At 44.2% G+C, this 22,131-nt stretch overlaps 1 protein-coding gene across 4 annotated transcripts in view; it reads right to left on the reverse strand.

Moving 5' to 3' along the window:
* HARS1 (histidyl-tRNA synthetase 1) overlaps positions 1-22,119 on the reverse strand; it is a 44,202-nt gene extending 22,083 nt beyond the window's left edge. Inside the window, exons 1-14 of one of the 4 annotated variants that reach the window (XM_081206453.1) lie at positions 22,005-22,119; positions 20,566-20,779; positions 19,195-19,278; positions 18,660-18,779; positions 14,845-14,940; positions 13,885-14,010; positions 13,541-13,648; positions 13,287-13,385; positions 12,911-13,004; positions 12,502-12,629; positions 12,173-12,412; positions 8,488-8,604; positions 8,046-8,192; positions 5,296-7,901 (exon numbers count right to left, since the gene is read on the reverse strand). In XM_081206453.1, the coding sequence (XP_081062579.1) occupies positions 7,845-7,901; positions 8,046-8,192; positions 8,488-8,604; positions 12,173-12,412; positions 12,502-12,629; positions 12,911-13,004; positions 13,287-13,385; positions 13,541-13,648; positions 13,885-14,010; positions 14,845-14,940; positions 18,660-18,779; positions 19,195-19,278; positions 20,566-20,670 (1,521 nt within the window). In that variant the 5' untranslated portion in view covers positions 20,671-20,779; positions 22,005-22,119 and the 3' untranslated portion in view covers positions 5,296-7,844. The other 3 variants (XM_081206454.1, XM_081206456.1, XM_081206455.1) reach the window with 3 other exon arrangements.
* Between the last annotated feature and the right edge of the window lie 12 nt (positions 22,120-22,131).

Raw genomic sequence — 22,131 nt, forward strand, 5'->3', positions numbered from 1 at the left:
AGGAAGACTGCAACATTGAAACTGCAGAATTCTTTTCAGACTTGTGGGACTGAGGGTTGCATGCTCACTAATGCTTACTCAAAATGAGACCTGTTGAGTCATGTTCATTAATTTCTGGTTTGCTCGGTAGAACTTCATTCAGAAATCAGAACCGAGACCTACTTACTATGCCAGGATGCCTGTGTTATAAACAACTGTTACATTAATAATAGTAGTAATAATAAATCACATAATTATCATTGTTGCTGAATTTTCCCATTTAGTTTCCCTCAGACCTGTAACTCAGCATTTCAAACATATGAATTGTAATGCACTCCAATAAAGCTTAAATAATAAATGTCATAGTTTCTAAGGTGCTGCAAGACTGCTAATTTTGTTGCAACAAGCTAACACCACTATCTATATGGAAAATATCTTCCAATTGAGTCTTGTATTTAACCATGCAATCCGATGCACGTCTGCTTGGATTCAAAATCCCACTGGGCTCAGAGGAACCACTCCTAGGCAGCTGTGTACAAAGTTGCTGACTAACACTGTGATCTTACACATGTGTATGTCAGTGTTTCCAGTGCAACTATTGCAGAGGTCGCATGACTGGATGATATAATTTGTTATGATTGTATGTGTGGGAACGGAAGGTTGGAAAACTTCTGTTCTTTGTTCTTCTCAGAGAGGATGATTGTGTGAGATGCAGCTCGCACTGCTAGTATGTTCTTTTACTTAATTTGCTGTAAATAATAAAATACTTGATGCCACATATCTGGACAGTCTGGCTTCTCGCTGACTCTGCTATTAGCATGCACACAGGTCCATTGGATGTGTGTTACTGGAGGTACGGGACTGCTGCCGCCAAGTGAGTGTATCTTTTTTTTATAGTAATATTTATTAGAGTTTCGAGTAATACAAAAAACAAAAAGAAGAAGAAGAAAAAAAGAAAAAATCATCCTTAACAATCCCATTTTCAATAACTTTTTTCCACGACTTCCCCTCACCTCCCCTTCTTGTATTCCAGGTCCAAATATTTATCCAACAAGTTCTTATCTCTAATTTCTTAACCTTAATTTGTTATTATATTTATTTATTTTAAATTTTTAACCTTAATTCATTATTATAATTAGTTCAATTTATATATTAACTTTAAACTTATATACCTCAATCATTTATAAAAAACTTTTTCTAAGGTCGACCCTGTTTCCCTTCCATGAATTCCCCATTCTTATACTAATAGCAACACAGAATTAAACACAGAATAGAAAAGATCAAGCCCCCTTTGGATTTCCAAACCCCACTCTCCCTTCCCCGGTTTCAATCCCAAAACCATAGTCCATTAGTCCATCTATTATCAGCCTGGCAACCTCACGTCCGAGGCTCTTAAATCTCTCTCAGTCCCTTTCTGCCGGCTTCTTTGAAAGTCCCTTGTATTTAACACCCAGTCTCGGAGGGGCACTCTCTCTATAATAACCATGTTCCTTCCAGCCAGGCCTCCTTGTTCAAAGGTGTAGCTCAAGTCCTGTTTCTTAAATCCAAATGTCCCAAAAGCTCCAGCTTCCACCTTGATCAAATTAATATCCATCTTGACAGGCCTCCGGCTCTCATTTGCCTTCTGTAACATTTCAGCCCCTCCTTTCTGCTCCTCCTGTTCGGCATATATCTCTTCCTCCTCTTCCTCAGTCTCTAGTTTCTTTTCTTGTCCAGCTGCCTGGGTTTTGTACGTCAAGTCCTTTTCCAGCTCAATAGATATATTCACTGTTGACTTCAAATTTGTAGCACTTGTAGACAAAACATGACCTTGCTCGTACATCTTTCGCAGCTTTCCCACGAGAAACAACCTCATCCAAGTCAGCCAGTATTTTCCGACCTATTTCCATTCTTGTAATGTCCCTGAACCCCCTTTAGAGGGATTCTGGTTATTTAGTATTCCTTTCACTTCCAATCCAAAAGTCAAGTTAATTTGTTTCAGTCCTTCTTTATTTTCAACAACTTGTAACAATATAACCGGCTAAACCAAAGCTTTCTATTTTTTCCGACTTTGACAGCTAATTTGACAGCTGTCAAAATTTTCTATATCTCCTCAGCAGGCTCCTCTCGCGGATCACTCCCGGTCCCGGGAAGGGTGGCACTTGATCAGAAAATAAGCTCTTATCCTCCAGCACAGTAACTTATACTTTTAAATCCGTGGAATTAATAACTTTTATCCAAAAAGGAAAAAAAGACTCTTCTCTCGACCTTAGCTGTCAAATCCTTGCTTTAGAATGTTTACAATGGGGGGGGGGGGAGACGGACTTCCTCTTTGCACCTCCCCCGCTCGTGCCGAATCCACAAAAAAGGAAAAATTTTAATCCAGTTTCCAAATTACTCACGGGTTGTTGTTCTTGGTTTTTAGTCCAAATTTTCTAAGGAAGAAGTCAGCGCTCTCTGACGAATGGCATGCGGCTTCGCTCGGCAGGGGAAGCAGTAGACTCACAGCACCGCGCCACTCCCCGTCCCGTAGCCTTTAAAAAGGCTCCTTGGCGGGTCGGGAGGGCGCTAACGGTGCCCGCCGAGTTACCAGGTCCACGGGCATCCGCGCCCGTGGTTTTTGAGGGTCCCCGCGTCGCCGGCGCGGCAGAACCCGACCCCTGTCGAGCAGACTCCCTCCGGAGCTCGGAGGGAATCCGCCATTCGGCAATGGCGCCAACCCGGAAGTCCAACTGAGTGTACATACCGTATTTTTCGCTCTATAACACGCAGTTTTTTCCTCCTAGAAAGTAAGGGGAAATGTCTGTGCGTGTTATGGAGCGAATGCCTACGGATGGCAGGGGAATCCGCTGCAGTTGTGAGCAGTCCGTGGCTCTCTTTGAAACTGCAAAGCGGGTGTAAGCGGCTCCTGTCAGCGAGCGGAGCCGGGGAGGAGGGAAAAAAGCAGAGCGGCGCTGGCTGTTTTAAAACAACCCGTGCTCTCTGTCCCTCTCTCCCCACTGAGCTGCTAAGTAGCAGCAAAACGTTTCAGCCAGCCTAGCCGAGGAGGGAAAAAAGCAGAGCGACGCTGGCTGCTTAAAAACAACCCGTGCTCTCTGTCCCTCTCTCCCCACTGAGCTGCTAAGTAGCAGCAAAACGTTTCAGCCAGCCTAGCCGAGGAGGGAAAAAAGCAGAGCGGCGCTGGCTGTTTTAAAACAACCCGTGCTCTCTGTCCCTCTCTCCTCACTGAGCTGCTACGTAGCAGCAAAACGTTTCAGCCAGCCTAGCCGAGGAGGGAAAAAAGCAGAGCGACGCTGGCTGCTTAAAAACAACCCGTGCTCTCTGTCCCTCTCTCCCCACTGAGCTGCTAAGTAGCAGCAAAACGTTTCAGCCAGCCTAGCCGAGGAGGGAAAAAAGCAGAGCGGCGCTGGCTGTTTTAAAACAACCCGTGCTCTCTGTCCCTCTCTCCTCACTGAGCTGCTACGTAGCAGCAAAACGTTTCAGCCAGCCTAGCCGAGGAGGGAAAAAAGCAGAGCGACGCTGGCTGCTTAAAAACAACCCGTGCTCTCTGTCCCTCTCTCCCCACTGAGCTGCTAAGTAGCAGCAAAACGTTTCAGCCAGCCTAGCCGAGGAGGGAAAAAAGCAGAGCGGCGCTGGCTGTTTTAAAACAACCCGTGCTCTCTGTCCCTCTCTCCTCACTGAGCTGCTACGTAGCAGCAAAACGTTTCAGCCAGCCTAGCCGAGGAGGGAAAAAAGCAGAGCGACGCTGGCTGCTTAAAAACAACCCGTGCTCTCTGTCCCTCTCTCCCCACTGAGCTGCTAAGTAGCAGCAAAACGTTTCAGCCAGCCTAGCCGAGGAGGGAAAAAAGCAGAGCGGCGCTGGCTGTTTTAAAACAACCCCGTGCTCTCTGTCCCTGCCTGCAGTTTTTTGCTGTCCGATTTTGGATCAGCCACTGTAGGGGCTGTGTGTGTGTGAGTGTGTGCTTGAGCTATCGTTCTCCTCCTCCTGCTTCCTGTTCTCTCTCACAGAGCCCCAGCGCTCTCCTGCGACTTTAGGGTTGATACTGTGTGTGTGTGTGTGTGTGATCGTTCTCCTTCTCTTGCTTCCCACTCCCAGCCCCTACGCTCTCCTGCGACTATAGGATTGATACTGTGTGTTTGTGTGTGTGAGAGAGAGGGGGGGATCGTTCTCCTTCTCTTGCTTCCCACTCCCAGCGCCCCTGCCTCTCCTGTGACTTTAGGATTGATACTCCGTGTGTCTGTGTGTGTGAGAGGGATTGTTCTTCTCCTCCTGCTTCCTGTTCACTCCCCCAGCGCCCCTGCGACTTTAGGGCGACTTTAGCATGGATCCACATGGATCCTCAGGATTTTTGCATTGGGCTACCCCAAACTCACCGTCAGATCACATGTCTGTGGCCACAGCATGAACCACAAAAATCATACATCCACTGTTTTGTTTAGAATATTTTTTTCTTGTTTTCCTCCTTTAAAAACTACATGCGTGTTATGGTCTGGTGCGTGTTATAGAGCGAAAAATACGGTATCTTGATAGTCTACTCAGTTTGATGGGGCTTACACAAATGTGTGTATAGGATTGTAAGGTAAAGGTAAAGGGACCCCTGACCATTAGGTCAAGTTGTGGCTGACTCTGGGGTTGCGGCGCTCATCTTGTTTTATTGGCCGAGGGAGCTGTCGTACAGCTTCCGGGTCATGTGGCCAGCATGACTAAGCCGCTTCTGGCGAACCAGAGCAGCGCACGGAAACACTGTTTACCTTCCTGCCAGAGCGGTACCTATTTATCTACTTGCACTTGGACGTGCTTTCGAACTGCTAGGTTGGCAGGAGCAGGGACGGAGCAACAGGAGCTCACTCCGTCGAGGGGATTCGAACCAGCGACCTTCTGATCGGCAAGTCCTAGGCTCTGTGGTTTAACCCACAGCGCTACCCGCTACGACCATTTCTGCTGTAACAGACTAATACAGTTCACCCTGAGGAACTTGGCACTGAATGAAACCAGTCTTTGCATCTGAACCTCTCCTAATTTAACATCAATGGAGCTCAATGGAGTTTATTTTCAATTCTGTCCTGCAGGATTTACTGTAGTTAACAGGTGGAATCTAGGCACATTAATGTGAAGTAAGTTCTGCTGTGTTCCATGGGGCTTAGAACTGAAGATGAAAGTGTGCTGTTTCGGTGGAATGGCCATAAATTTCAGACAGGTTGCTCCGTGTGAAAATGTCCATGCAAGTCAGACCGCTTGGGCGTAACTTGATAACATTTTATTAATTTTCAAAAAACAAAAAACCACAAATAAAAAACAATACAAAATCAAATCAAAACAAAACAAAATAAAACAGATTGACTTCCTCCAAGTCCCTTCCTTGGTTCCTTTATTAATCAACATATCACACGCCCATTGTTAAAATTGAAAACCATTTAAATTACCTATTGCCCATTCATATTAAAATTACAAGTAGTCCTAAAACCCTGCTAATGTATTAACCTGTGTACAATGTATTGTATATATGCAATAAACATCTTCCTTTCTTCCTTAAATTCATTGTAGTCTCTTCCTCTTAGTTTGTCAATTTTGCCATTTCAGCCTATTCCATTAATTTAACTTGCCAATCTTTTTTAGCTGGGGCATAACTTGGTGACATCAAAGAATAGCCCATCATCAGAGAAACAGAGAGACATTTAAAAAACAACAACAACCTACAGAATTATTTTATTTTTAAGTGAATAGTCCTTTTTTAAAAAAATAAAATACATGAGCAACCTTTACATTTTATAGGCTCATCATGCTCAGAGAATGTGGAGACTGTACCAGAGAAGAAAGTGTGCAGGCTTTATGGACTTTCTCTGGGCTTGATATGAGGCTGCCACTAGATTTGTATTTATTTGTGTGCATGTATCACAGTTAACCTGCATTACAGTTAAATTTTCTGCTATATACAGGAGTGCATGATACAGACAGTGGCCATTTTATGTATTTCTGGTATGTGTGCAACTGTGCACATGTGCATCGTGCCAAACCTGGAAGTGACCTGAAAATGCCACAAAACATCACAAAAGGGGGTGGGATAGGACGGGGACAGGTGAGACAGCATTATGTGGGCCCCCCCAATGCGTATGGGGGTCCGGTACGTAACCCTCGTGCAAATCAGCTACTGCCTGTACAGTGGTACTTTGGTTTAAGAACAGCTTAGTTTATGAACAACTTGGATTAAGAACGCTGCAAACCTGGAAGTCTGTGCTTTGGTTTGTGAACTTTGCCTTGGAAGCAGAACATGTTCTGCTTCCTGCTGAGTGTGTTCCATTTGTAAATTGAGTCCCCCACTGCTATGGGAAAACATGCATTGGTTTAAGAATGCTTTGGTTTAAGAACGGACTTCCAGAACGGATTAAGTTCATAAACCAAGGTACCACTATACAGTCATACCTTGTTTTGCGACCGGGATCCATTCCGGAGCCCCGGCCGCTATCTGAAAAGGATGCAGGGCAAAGTGCCGCATCTGCGCACGCACACGGAGCAGTTTGCACTTCTGCACATGCGTGAAGCACTATTTGGTGGGCCTGCGCATGCGGCAAACTCGGAAGTAACCCGTTCCAGTACTTCCGGGTTTGCCGCGGACGTTCGCCGGAATGGATGCTAGACGAGGTGGACATTCGCAGAGATATTACTGTACAATACTCAGTAAAAGTTAGCTACAATAGTAGCAATGACAAACGTCTCCACTAGGGGGATTTTCATTATTATTGTTATTGTTATTCAATGTCATTAAGAACATCTAACTGTACATTATACACAGTATAATTTAAATACTATTTATATAAATATATATAGATATATAGTAAGTCATATGCAGAGTAGGCCTACTGCTGTTAATGAACTTCATTCCATTTATTTCAATGGGGTCATACAGAGCATGGCAAACATAGGATATCACCCTATTTTAGTTGTTCCAAGAGACACGAACAACTATGGAGCACATTGTCCTAACTAAGGATGTTGTTGTTTTTAGAGGGGGGAAAACCAAGGCTGCAAGTTTCAGTATTAACTATTCAAACCCTTCTGTGTGAATGCAAAATTCACTATTCCCTTTCATTCAGTTCAATGTGGCACGGTCCAGTGCGTAGGTTTTCTGTGGAGTGTTTGCAAAACAGAAAGGAAGAGCACCTGTACCACATTTCATGTTGCTTTTTCTGTACTCTCCAACAAAGACCAAAGAAAGAAGTTTTGCTTTTTGCCAGCTTAGGTTCAGGTAAATAAACCTGTTATATTTAGATACTATCAGGACATTAACTTGCTGTTAAGAGTTTTGTCCCTCTAAACTGGTCGTGAAATCCTAATATTTCGCCTGTTCAGGAGAAATATTCTGATTTCACATATAAAAGTAGAAGTAATTAAATAGAAGACGTAATTCCTGGTTGCTGTAATATCAGATGCTATTCCTGTACATTTTCATTGTGATTTAGTTATGCAATGTGGATATAAGAGCAAATTCATGCTGGTTAGAAATTGGCATCAGTCATTGACTGCCACTATTGGTTTTAGGGTCAAAACTACAATATATTTCCCAGACACAGATGATTTGGATTCCACAAACAAATTCCTATAAAATAGCCTCAAAACCTGGGAATCTCCCAAATCATTATTGAAGGCACAAAAACAGGGTGGAAAAAGGTAGCAACTGAATGCAATGTGAAAACTTGCTTTCAGCTTCTTAAATGTTATTTATCCCAATAAAAGCATTCTCTCATCTGTTCTGTATTCCACGTTTCTCAAAAGTCCAGTTCTTCAAAAATGCTGAATAACTCCAGGTGGCTTTATGGACCAGCAAAATTCTCTGAGGGCACACAGCTGCCAGATTTTAAAAAAGGAAAAGAAAAGAAATGAAAGGGTTCTATTTTTCCAATCTCTTCTTGATCTCCTCTATGAAATTCTCCTTAGGAACAATGATCTGAAAAGCAGATAGAGAACATGGGATTAGCATAATTTATCAAAACTAATTATCTTCCACTGAAGGAAATTCAAACTATAAACTTCTTTTTTTAAAATGAGTGACAGATCAATGGATTCTGGTAGCCTCCTTTGAAGCACCAACCTCTTTCCTGCTAGAGACATCCCGAAGTTTCACAACTCCATCTTTCTGCTCCTCTTCCCCTATGATGAGAACAAGTGGGATCCCATTTTTTTCACAGTACTGAAGTTGGTCCAGAAGTTTGGGGTTTTTCTTATACAGCATCTCTGCCTGAAATAAGTGCACAGTGACTGGAAAGTTAGACATTCACACTGTGTGTAGCATGTAGTAGCAAGTGAACTGCCCAGATATTTATTTGAATCATTAGCACTACTATATAGGCTTTCTACCAAATCAGAGGCTGATGCTGTCCCTAAATTTCAGGTCTGCATCAAGCATGAAACAGACTGGAGGGCCTGGTTATGACCTTATTCTCTGAGAAGGCTCTCCCACTTCCTTGTACTTTGGACTCAAATAATACCAGCTTCTAGAAATGCAGCAGTATAGCCTGACTCCTCAGTGTTACCTTGATGCCAGCACCCCACAGTTCAGAGATGAGCTTTATTCTCTCCGCAAGGAAGTTTTTCTGAGCAGCTGCCACCAGCACTTCCGTCTCTGTTGCGCGGATCTTCTCCTTGGACATCTGAAGGGGGAGCAGGGACAGAAGCTCATCAAAGCAACTGGAACCTCATTACAGTATTTACCAATCAAGCCAAAACTCAGTTCAAGTCTTTGTTGAGACCTGGAAATCGGTCCTAATAAATGCGCTCTAATAATGCTACTTTTGTACTTTTTCTTTTTCCAATGAAGTTTAGTTTCACCTCTAATTTTAAGAAGTTGGCCATCCGTATTTATCTAAATTCCAAAATATGATTAGGTATACAGCATACTAAAATTAAAAAGATAAAAGAGGAGAACTAAAAGCACTGATGCGGTCACCTTTTGTTGTGGTTGTTGGTATTCGTCTGTCTCGAGAGACAATGGAGTGTGCCTCTGGGGATGAAGGCAAACCACTGTGTTAGCACCACCAAAGTGATCTCTCTGGGGGTGCAAGCCTGGGCAATATTTATATGAAGGGCCTGGGCTGCCCAGACAACAAGACTCTCCTCTCAGTCTCGCTGACATGGGCCAAAGGAAAGCAGAGCATGGTGCTCGCTTCGGCAGCACATATACTAAAATTGGAACGATACAGAGAAGATTAGCAAAGGAAAGCAGAGCATGACGTTTGGCACCAGCTTGGTTGCAGGAATTGCCAGAAGGTGGCATACAAGACACCATCCAACCATCTTAGGGACTCCACTCTGGATTTGCATAGGGCTCACTCCTTAGCCTTTTCTTCTCCCAAAGATATCCCACAAGGCAGAGGAGGTTTAGGATCAGAGTTTTTCTTCCCCTAGATGGGCTACCTTCCCAGGTTGATGAGCCCCATCTGCCCCTCACTTCCCTCTACAGCATGTGCACAATGCCTTCTTGATCACTGGGCCCACTATTGGTCTCATCTGCTCAATCTGCCAGAGCCTGTCTTTGCATGCAGAGAAAGTCCCTAACTCACTGAGGGTTTGAGACCTATTGGCTACCCTCACCAGGTTTAGCCAGCCATTTGAAGTCGTTCCCAGGGTGTGGCTGCTGTTGCATGCTGACAGCTTCTGAGAGGCACAGATGAGAGAAGAGTCCCCCAACAGAGGTACTACCCTTTCCCTAACACCCCGGGGTAACATCAGCATACACCATGAGTAGGCAAACTAAGGCCTGGGGGCCGGATCCAGCCCAATCGCGTTCTAAATCCGGCCCATGGACGGTCCAGGAATCAGCATGTTTTTACATGAGTAGAATGTGTCCTTTTATTTAAAACGCATCTCTGGGTTATTTGTGGGGCCTGCCTGGTGTTTTTACATGAGTAGAATGTGTGCTTTTATTTAAAATGCATCTCTGGGTTATTTGTAGGGTATGAGAATTTCTTTTTTTCTTTTTTCAAAATATATTCCGGCCTCCCACGAAGTCTGAGGGACAGTGGACCAGCCCCCTGCTGAAAAAGTTTGCTGACCCCTGGCATATACACTGTTCATGGAAAGCTGAAGCCACCTAGACAATTTGTGTACTGGGAGTAATAAACAGCATGAGCTTAAATCATCACAGTCTACATCAATTGTGAATTCAGGGTGGCCTGCAGCAGACCACCTCCTCAGCACCAAAATATGGGAGGCAATCGTACTTGTCTCTCTTACAGAGACTGCTGAGATAATGTAGCGACTGTCACTGTCTTTGGGGTCTTTTCAAAAAGATTCAGCAACTGATGGAGAAATCATCTAATAGCTATTCACCACAATAGCTAAATGGAACATCCAAGTTCCGAGGCAATATACGAGGCACTTGGGACTGGGACAGATAGGTAGCCGTGTTAGTCTGCCATAGTCAAAATAAAAAAATTCCTTCCAGTAGCACCTTAAAGACCAACTAAGTTAGTTCTTGGTATGAGCTTTCGTGTGCATGCACACTTCTTCAGATACACTGAAGAAGTGTCGTTAAGAGTCGTCAACAGGCTCATCTCAGCTATCTGCCAATCTCCCATTCCCACCACCCTTCTGAGTAATACCCCTCCCCACCTTCTCACTATATAGAAGGGTCTGGCAACTTCTGTTTCAGTGTATCTGAAGAAGTGTGCATGCACACGAAAGCTCATACCAAGAACTAACTTAGTTGGTCTTTAAGGTGCTACTGGAAGGAATTTTTTTATTGAGACTGGGAGAAAAACAGAGAAAGCCACCCCCTCGTGCACTGCTTGTGATTCTGCACAGGCACCTGCATGAATTCTGATGGAAACAGAAAGGACCTTCATCCTGTGACCTTGTCCTGATAATTGAGTTGAGGGGAAGAGATCAACTAAGTAACTCAGTACTGTATCTGGGGTAGGACAAATTTTACACAAGTATTTTCCTTTGTGGATTTTTGTTGTAAAGCTATTCTAATAAATATTAACCACAACCACTTGTTATGTAGTTATTTAGCAAAATCAAGCTAATAATAATAATAATTTATTATTTATACCACGCCCATCTATTAAGTGCCAGAAGTTAAGCTGTTTGTGCAGTGTCACCTCTGCGCCATTCCGAATGCATGCTAGCCGCCAGAGACTTTAAGCAGACAAAAGTACATGCAATGTTTGTGTCTTCTTTCATTGCATAAGAGGGCTGGCATTGGAGAAGTCAAGCAATAGTTCAGTATTGCTTTCTGTTGTCTATTAAAAGATGCAGCCATTCCCTCATGCATTGCTAAAACCCTGCCCTGAATATTTTAGTGGAACTTTCCCCAAGATCTGAGTGCAGTGTTAAATAAGCATCAGTGATTTTGCTTTCCTGCATAAGACAGGAAAATCAGTAGAGCACGGGAAATTTGTACCTCTCCAGCAACAAATGAAGTTCATAGAAGAATTAACAGAATAAAAATCAAATAAAAAACAAAGCTTGTCAGAAAAGCACCATTTAAAAGAAATAAAACTAGATATAGTGACTTTAAACCAAATACAGTGGTGACTCGCAAGACGAAAAGAATCCGTTCTGTGATTCTCTTCGTCTAGCGGTTTTTTCGTCTTGCGAAGCAAGCCCATTGACAGATTAGCACTATTAGCGCTATTAGCGGCTTTTAGCGGCTTATCGGATCAGCTGTTAAGCGGCTTAGAAAAAGGGGGGGGAGGAAAAAAACCCCGCAGGAACTCGCAAGACATTTTTGTCCTGCGAAGCAAGCCCATAGGAGATTCGTTTTGCGAAGCACCTCCAAAACGAAAAACTCTTTCGTCTAGCAAGTTTTCCGTCTTGCGAGGCATTCGTCTTGCAGGGCACCACTGTATCTGCTTATATTATTTACTGTTTTAAAAGCCTGCTTAAAAAAACTAACTCAAACATTCAAAGTCAGGTTTTGATAGGTCTCCCTTTCTTCCTGCTGATAGGAAGGTGTGTTGTATGAAGTTTTCGTGAAAAAGAAAGCATGCCAAGAATCATAATGTATTAAATATTTGGCTTAAATAACACATTCAGGTAATATCCATGGCCACTAGACCAAAGAAAAGGAATTGCTTCTTTCTCACTACTTCAGACGACATGTGACTACAAGCACTCTGTTTACTATCCTGTGAATTGTGCATCATAGAACACATAGAATCACTATATGCAACTCTATCATTTCCTTTCCGATCACACATTAAGAATAAATCTTACCTCAGCATTCCGTTCTAGGATGGAAAAGATCCTTTCAACACCAATGCTCACTCCTACACAAGGCACCTTTTTCCCTTTGGGGTCAAATTTTGCTACAAGTCCATCATAGCGCCCACCGGCAGCCACACTGCCTATCCTGAGAGACTCCTTTGCGTCACTTTGTTGGTGCAGCAGCACAGCCTCAAAGATCACGCCAGTGTAATAGTTTAGACCCCGAGCCAGACTCAGGTCCATGGTTACCTGCAGTGCAGCCAGGAATCTCATTAGTAGGCAAGAGTGAAAGAACGCCAGGAAAAGCCAGAAAGGGCTAATGTAATATCCCAACTCACCTGATCTATGATTCCAAACAGGGTAAGGTATTCAAACAGCAACTTCATGTCCTCCAGTCCTTCTATGGCCAGCTTACTCTGCGAGAGCTTTGGATCCTGAAGTAGCTTCTCAATCAGACATATCCCCCCTGCAGGAGAAAAAAAAACACGGTGGAAGAAGCTCCAACTCCAGCAGTCTCCACAACACTTGGTCCATCAATTTCAGTCTTTTTCAAGGCTGCTACTCCTTGCCCAGTCTGAAATGTTTCCATTTCTCTCAACACTAGAGCCAGATAATTCTATGAGCACAGGAAATAGCAGCAGGGCACTTGATCTGCACAGAAACATGCATGAGTTCTCAGCCAGTCTGGCTGTGTCAGACTAGGGATCAAGTACGTACACACTAAATGGTGCCTAAATTGAAACTCACCATGGAGCTGAACATATTCACCAATGCGATCTACAGCATCTGGAGAAATCCCATCCTCTTCAACCATCTCATTTTTCACTTCCTTCCATGTCACCTGTAGAGGAGAGGAGAGGAGAGAATTAGCTTGGCATATGTTCAACTAAAGCAGTTCTTCTCCTGGCTGATCACTAAAACTCTTTGCTCGCGATAGACCATTTAAACAGATAGTTTTAGCAAGATTTATGTGACAGTGGCATGAGGAATGGCAGTTTGACAAGGCCTAATAATAATTATTATTCCACTTATTTGGTGTATGCTCAATGACAACACAGCTGAGCTGTTTTAAGATGTCGTCCAGGCTTAGCAGATTAAAACGGAATATTCTTTAGCTGTTTACCTTGCCCAGCTTGTCAAGGGTGGAGCAAGCCGTTTCAAATTTGGTACTGGGAACACCACATATTGTAAAGATCCCATTCAAAATACGCCTTTCATTGATCTGGAGAAAAAGAAGAAACATTCTGTAGAAGTCAGACGCAGACATCAGAATAAAGTCACTCATTTCAGTATTCCTTTCTTCCACTTTGACTTTCATCCCACTTTCATTTTTCACAGGCTTGTAAGCATAGGCCCATTCTGGCCAAGCTCCCTTACTTTGATGAGGAAATCTCCAAACTGCAGGGCACTTAGGATCTGGTGCATGACCTTCAGACACTCTGCATCAGGAATCATGGGGTCATACTGGCCAGCAATGTCAAAATCCTAGAGCACAGAAGGCAGCAATCAAAATCACAGAAGCAGAGCCTAGGTGTCATTAGCAGAAATATTCAACAAACTACTTCCATCTACCAGAAGTGCAAGGAAGGCAAAACTTGTATCAGCACTCAACTCTCTTGCAATCCCTCTGCTCCCAACCTACCCCAGCCTGATATTTTGAGAGAGGAAAGTTCCACAGTGCTCACTCTCTATCCATAGATGAGAAACCTGCAAATACTTACACATTGGCAGAATTCTCTGTAGCGTCCCGTTGCCAATGATGGGCTCTCACGTCTGTAGACTTTTGCAATGTGATAGCGCTTAAAATGGGAAACTTTGTTCATGGCCAAATAACGAGCAAATGGCACCTGGGAAGCCTTTGTTAAGAAAAAGGGTGTGTAGTTCACAGAGCAAGAACAATCTTGTTTTGTCAGCAGCCTTATGGTTGCTATTATGTCACTCCTACTTCACAAATAGTTGCAGTGCCTTCTGAAAAGCACAAGTTTAAAAGCAGTTGCAGACATGTCTCCGAAAAAGCTGCAGAAGAATATTTCTGAAGAACATAGACAATTAGTTGTCTTTCTATGGTTCTCTTACATTAAATGTAGAAAATATCTTCTCTCACTTACTCACTGTCATTTCTAAATGTATGATAGATCCAAGACAGAAAAAATAGCAAAAACCTAAAACTTGGTAGAGGCAAAGCAAGAAGAGTCTCTCTAGGTAGAACATTTCAAAGTTGTAGCACAAAAGAGGAGATAACATGCTCTGGCTTTGATGTAAGAATCTTCCTAACAAATGGAATGTGGAGCAGCACTTCCCAAAAAGATCTCAACTGTTTTGGAGGCTTTCTTGGGACAAGACACTCCTTAAGCCTAAGGTATGATGCCCTTGCACCATTTAGGGCTTTAAACTTCAACATCAGCATACTTGGTTGTGCCCAGAATCACACTGGAAGCAGGGTAACTGCTTTGATCTTATGTGCTCCCTATAACCACAGTCCAATAAAAAGTGGTAGCTGTCTTCTGAACCAGTTGCATTTTTTAACCTATATTCAACAGCAATCACTGGCATGCAGGATACAACATGATCTCCATTCTTCAGGAAGAGGCAAAGTTGCCATATCCTAATTCGACTATCTTACCCAAGAAAGACAGCAAACCCCACTGTAACGGAGCGTTTCCTATCCTTTGGTAGGATACAGTCAAGTCATAGCGAAGACACAGCAACTCTCCCGCTTGGTCTTTCAGCTCATAAACCAGCTTTGATTCCTCCCCATAGTGATCAAACAAGAGGTCCTTGAAGAAAAAGAAAACAAAAAGAAACACAGTATATTTTGTCAAGTATGGACCAGTGTTTAATATTGTGGGATATATCATTATGTACCCCCCCCAATAATATTTCCTTTTAAGAAAGTTATTCTGTACCTAGCCACAGGTAATTCATGCTTTGGTCGTATCTAGGCTAGAGTACAGTGGTGCCCCGCAAGACGAATGCCTCACAAGACGGAAAACTCGCTGGACGAAAGAGTTTTCCGTTTTGGAGGTGCTTCGCAAAATGAATTTCCTATGGGCTTGCTTCGCAAGACGACAATGTCTTGCGAGTTCCTGCTGGTTTTTTTCCCTCCCCCCCTTTTTCTAAGCCGCTAAGCTGCTTATCAGTTGATCCGATCAGCAGATAAGCCGCTAAAAGCCGCTAATAGCGCTAATCTTTCAACGGATACTTTTCGTCTTGCGAGGCACCACTGTACTGTAATGGGCTTTATATGGGCTGCCTTTGAAGCATTCTCAGAAATACCATTACAGAATACTGCCATTAGACTTTTGACTGAGCTGGGTCAAAGAGAACACAATGCCAATTTTGCATGGCCTCCCAGTGGGTTTCCAAGTCCAATTCAAGTTGCTGGTGCTTACCTTTAATCCCTACACAGCCGGGTCAGGGATACCTAAAAGGCCACATCCTTCCATGGGCAACTTCATAGGCTCTGCTAAAGCTCAATATTTCTCCACCCTCTGAAGTACCCTGAGAGAGTCCTTGGGATCTTTTTAGAAATGGCCTATTAGGATTTCCTTTCACCATGTTATTTGGAAAGGGATTTGGTGCCAATGCTGTGTAGGCAATTTGTATATCTTAGTTTTGGGGCTGAGCATCTTCTGCTGGCTTTATCCGTGCTGCTTACCACCCAACAGGTGGTACAGTGGTGCCTCGCAAGACGAAAAGAATCCGTTCTGTGATTCTCTTCGTCTAGCAGTTTTTTCGTCTTGCGAAGCAAGCCCATTGAAGGATTAGCGGATTAGCGCTATTAGCGGCTTATCTGCTGATCGGATCAGCTGATAAGCGGCTTAGCGGCTTAGAAAAAGGGGGGGGGGAGGGAAAGGGAAAAAAACCAGCAGGAACTCGCAAGACATTGCTGTCTTGCGAAGCAAGCCCATAGGAAATTCGTTTTGCGAAGCACCTCCAAAACGGAAAACTCTTTCGTCTAGCGAGTTTTCCGTCTTGCGAGGCATTCGTCTTGCGGGGCACCACCGTACATATTTTATGACTGATTAATCCACTCCACTTCCCAGTGGGGAGGAGTTGCGGTGAACTGCATGGCCTCCCACTCCCCACTAGGGGCCGGGGACTTTGTCCCCCATTGCCCGGGGGATCCCAGCCACGTCAGAGCCCGGCCAGCCAATCCACTGGCTGGGGCCATTTAAACCGAGGAGCGAGCCAGAGGACTTCCTCTTTGGCTCGCTTCCTCAATCACCCGCCCTCCCTCCCTATTTTGCAGCTATGGACTTTGGTTGGTCGCCTTGATTGTCCAAGGGGCCTGGTAGGAATTTTTCCACTTGGCAAATTGGCACTGGCCACTTGGTTTTTGCCTACCTTGTAGCAATCATCACAACTTTGTTAGGGTTGCGGTTAGGCATTGTTTGACCTTGTGTGGGGGAGGGGAGGTGTGGCCATCACCTGCTCCTCCAAGCTTAAGGGTATTCCGTTAAAGGAATCCGGGGGTGTTGATCTTTTCTGAAGCCCAGCTGGGGGCTAGGGCCTTGACACGACCCCGACGGGAACACCAGGGGGAGCTTGAGTTGGTTCACATCGACAGGGCTCCCCCTACCGGTGGCTTACCCTTACTGGACTTTCTGCACCATGGGCAGGAGTCAGATATAGACAGGTCCAATCAATGCCTAAGCCAATACCGCTCACATTCTGTAATTCAATAAAGCTGTGGCCAAAATTTGCCCAATAACATAAACCTAATATCTGTGTCCTTGTGTGAGTTATTTCCAACGAGGGGGCAGCTGTGGGGTCTCGACACGCAAAACAAAGGGCTGTGTAACATGGAAAGCTGACTTGTGCAACACTGAAATATTTATGCCGAAATATTTCTGAAATATAAACACTGAAATATTTGTGCCGATGACACCCAACTCTATCTGTTGATGGATGGCCATCCTGGCTCGGCCCCAGACACACTGACCAGATGTCTGGAGGCTGTGGCTGGATGGTTACGTGGGAGCCGGTTGAAGTTAAATCCTTTGAAGACAGAGGTCCTCTGGCTGGGACGGGACGATATGGGATTGAGGGGGCAACTCCCGTCTCTTGCGGGGGTGCAGTTAGTGTCAGCACCGTTCGTTAAGAGTTTGGGTGTAATCTTTGATACCTCCCTCTCTATGGAGGCGCAGATTACAGCTATAACAAAGGCGGCATTTTTTCATCTCCGCCAAGCTAAGCAGTTGGCTCCTTATCTCTCTCGCCCTGACCTAGCCACTGTGATCCACGCGACGGTCACCTCCAGACTGGATTATTGTAACTCGCTCTACGTGGGGCTGCCCTTGAGACTGACCCAGAAACTCCAGCGGGTGCAGAATGCCGTGGCGAGACTCCTTACGGGGTCTTCGCTGTGAGATCACATTCATCCGGTATTATACCAGCTGCACTGGCTCCCGGTGGAGTAAAGGATCAGGTTTAAGGTGCTGGTTTTAACCTTTAAAGCCCTATACAGCCTTGGACCCTCGTACCTACGGGACCGCCTCTCCTGGTATGTCTCACAGTGGAACCTACGGTCTGCAAATAAAAACATCCTCAGAGTCCCAGGCCTCAGAGAGGTTAGGCTGGCCTCAACTAGAGCCAGGGCTTTCTCGGCTGCGGCTCCAATCTGGTGGAACGCTCTGCCACAAGAGACCAGGGCCCTGCAGGACCTGACATCTTTCCGCAGGGCCTGCAAGACAGAGCTGTTCCACCAGGCCTTTGGTCAGGGCGCAGCCTGACCCCCTCCTCTGGCAATCTGCACAGAATTTTGCTTAACGGTTGCCATCAATTTGATTTTAATTAATTTTATAATGGAATGTTTTTAGAATGTGGGATTATTTGATTGTTGTTAGCTGCCCTGAGCCCGGCTTCGGCTGGGGAGGGCGGGATATAAATATTATTATTATTATTATTATTATTATTATTATTATTATTATTATTATTATTATTATTATCAGCACTGTCTTTGTAAGAACAGCCTGCTGGATCCGGCCATCTAGTCCAGAATCCTGTTCTCACAGTGGTCAGCCAGATGCCTATAGGAAACGTATAGGCAGAACATGGCTTAACTAATAATGATACTGCACAAGAGATGGGGAAGAAGAAAACCTTGTTACATTTATTCAGTGCTTCTTGTTTTCTACAAATGATTGCATGTCCTGTACCAGTGTATACTGGAAGCATTGGAACCAGACCTGAAAGCTCCAGCTTCATGAGAAAGAACAAGTGCATTTTCTATGCTTCATTCACTTGTCCTACTGATCTGGAACTAACTGACACCAAAACCCAATTGAGTCAACCTACAAAAGTTTCCATCTTTTGCCTAAGGCTTAATCCTGTACAGAGTTAAGTTGCTTCAGTTCCACTGAAGCTAATGGAATTGAAGCAACCTATGTGCAGAATCTCAGCCAGCCTTCAAAAGATACAGGTCAGATGATTTTTGTCAGCCATTAGAGCCAGTTCCATTTCTGAAAGAAATGATCTAAGTGACTGTCCTCACCTTCCGCTCAAACACAGGGGTATCTATTGTTGCAGCTCCATGACGTTTGAAACAGCTGATTATGGTGCTGAAGATTTTTTCTCGAATGACCATCTGCTTTGGGCTAAAATCCCTGGTGCCCTAAGGGTCCAGGCAGAGGAAAAGGTGGGGGGTTAGAAGAGATCTTTTTAAAAGGAGGGAAGTGCTGAATAAAAATTACACAGTTATAATAGTAACAAGAGCCAATTATTGAAGGGCTTCCAGATGCTTCCATAGTTGAATACTGAATATTTGGATGGATGCCCCAAAGCTCCAAATAAGAATCAAGTACAGCTAAAAATAATAGAAAGTGATTGGGAGAACAAAATTGAACAAGCAGCAGATTAAGCTTTTTAAAAAGCTGCGTGCTCTATGGGAAACGGCTGGATTGGGCAGAGGAGGATGTACAGCTTGTTCCACTGCAGGGAGGACTAGAGCCAAACACCCCTTGAAGGGGACTCTGGGAGAGGAAGCAGAACACAGAAGACCCAGATGGGTAGCTGAAGTGCAGAATTACTTTGGCAGTTTTTATAATCACGTTTCCTTTTTCTGTAGCAGTTCCCAGCTGTGACGATGGCCGATTTATTACATCTTCAATCACCTGGAAAATAGTAGAGCAGGTTCGATAAAACAGACAAGACTGAACTGTTACTGTCACAAAATACAAGCACAGGGTTCAGTGTCTGTGTTAACAATTGTACATTTCATTCTATAGAAATTTCATTAAAAGTATTCTAGGTTTTAGTGGGGACCTAGAAAGCAGGTAAGTGATAATATTTGTCTCTAAAGATAACATCCCTCAAAGAGATTTAGTCCATTTGGTGAAGTCCGGAAGACTTTCCTGAGGAGTACATTGTTAACAAGCTACAAGCCTAGGACCTCCTGCTTTTGTGCCTGCTACCTTATCTATTTTCAGCTGAGCTATGCTGATAGATTCACTCTTTACTTACTGCTGTACTGAATCAGACCATTGGTCCATCTAACACCAATCTATCTGATAGCAATTTCCAAGGCTATCAGAGAGACAGAGTGTGCTTTCCTAATCCAGCTACCAGAAATTCTTTTAACTAGAGATGTCAAGGACTGAATGAGGGACCAAACATGTGTGGTAAGGAAGAGCCTCAGCTCTGGGACAGAGCACATGCTTTGCATGCAGAAGTTCCCAATGTCTCCAGGTGGGACTGGAAGAGATCCATGTCTGAAACGCAAGAAAGCCACCACTAGGTTGCTGCAAAGTGTTAACAATACTGAGCTAGATGGACCAATGGTCTGACTTAGTATAAGGCAACATTCAACATTCCCACGTGTGCAAACTATATGCTTTGCCAGCAATTAATAGCATCCCCCAAGTGTTGCATTAGTACAACCTGACTGAAAGAAAGATACTAGGGCTGCAAGAGTGCTTTGTAAATAAAAAAGACACAATGACAAAGAAGATGGCCAAAATAACTATTACAGTGGTGCCTCGCAAGACGAAAAGAATCCGTTCTGTGATTCTCTTCATCTAGTGGTTTTTTTCGTCTTGCGAAGCAAGCCCATTGACGGATTAGCGGATTAGCGCTATTAGAGGCTTTTAGCGGCTTATCTGCTGATCGGATCAGTCATCCAATCTCTGCTTAAAAGGAAGGACAGTCCACTACCTTCTGAAGGAGTCTGTTCCACTGACTCTATCCAGAAAATCTAACAACACAGAATCGATCTCAAAAATCCCTAAGATTTCGTGATTCTCAAACAGTAGCAATGCTTTTCTGCACACCCAAGCACAAAAGGAGGAACAATACTTTTACCAACACTTACCTTCCTGTATTGCTGTAAATAAGACACTTCAAAACTTAACAACACAAAAGTCTAAGAACTAGATGATGAAGCCGTGGAAAATGAAACATACCTGATTTGGGAGATGACTGGAAAAGGCCCGTAGGATGCATAACCGCACTGGCAGGTGCTGACCCCTGCAGGAAGCTTTTGTGAAGAAGGGGCAGATCCAATGCATGGTGGGGAATTTATGCAATTAACCTCAGCAGATGGAGTTCCCCACTGCAGATATTTCAGGTCTTGCTGTGCCAAATAGGAACTTCTTGTATTCTAGTTAGCAATAGACACTGATGTGAAGTATACAGCATGAAGAAAGGAGAGAAAAGGAAAACTGAATGACAAAATTCCTTTTAGTGGGGAAGTCACATAAGCCATCCATTACTATGTGAATAGGCAAATCCCGAGTGCATTGCTCCTGGAAACGATGAGCGGTTGTTCTTACTAACATGCCCCCCAGGAGATTGGACCTACACTCTTGGATGTTGTGCAATGCAGCTAAGAAATCTGCCTAATGATTGGATCATTTTACAACATGCTGGTGGTTATGTTTGTGACATTTTTATACCATGCTTTCTCCAGAGCTCAAGTACATATGCATAATATACACACACCTTCCCCAAACCTAGAAGAGAAAGGTTAGGCTGTGAAAGGAAATGGCTGCTCCAAGGATCACTTAGCGAGTTCTGTGACTGGCTGGGAGATATGAACCCAGGTCAACTAGGCCCAAGTCTGCCACTTTGGGCCCCCATCACCAGCTCCCCCATTAGCTGAACAGTCCTCACACAGCTGCCCTTTAAGATTGGCTAGGCTGAAGTGACAATGAGGTGGCGTTTTAGTGAAAATTCAAATGTTTAATCCCCAAGTTTTAGCAGATGGGCACAGAATCTGAGGACCAAGAAGGAAATGTTGGTTTGCCTAAGGCCACCACCTACTGGATTCATGGCAGATGGGGAAATTTGCATCTCCAGGAACTTATTGATTGATCAAGTTTATTTATATGCCAGTTTTCCACAATGAGCTGTTCCATATTACACCCGCTGCCCGCCCCCAGCCCCCAGGATTGGTACATGAACAGAAAGCAAAACAATATATGGGTAGAGAGTTGCTTGTTGCAGCAGATTGGGGTGGGGATGACCAACCACTTTATAATATGATATTCACATTCCTGATTCTCATCACTATCGCCTCTTTGAATCTGTACACCGCCTTTCTGCGTTGCTGCACACAAGGCGGTTGTCAAGCTGAGAGAAACAGATCAGGCAATGAAGCTCACGCGCCTAATAACAATCGGATGCAACACCAAGTAAGCCGTAATTATTGCAAGTCATTTTTAAAAACAACTGGCATAAAATGAAGCAATATTCAATAGACCCTTTGAATCTACCGGTGCGCGACACACTTAACCCTAAAAATACCAGCGAGAAGAAAGATGAACGGAAATTAACTCCCAGAAATTACTACAAAGCATCGCTAAGGTGTAATCGATAAAAACAACAATATCGGCCCGCTGACCGGCGCTCTGAACGGAGGGAAATGGAGGCCGCGGAGGAAGGGATCTCGGCGAAGGCTGCGTGTGTCACTCTTCAACATCTGCTGGCTCTATGTGCTCGCGGGCGGCCACTTAAACCGGAAGCACTTG

This window comes from Podarcis bocagei, assembly GCF_964188305.1.
Source record: "Podarcis bocagei genome assembly, chromosome: 8".
NCBI classification, from domain to species: domain Eukaryota; kingdom Metazoa; phylum Chordata; class Lepidosauria; order Squamata; family Lacertidae; genus Podarcis; species Podarcis bocagei.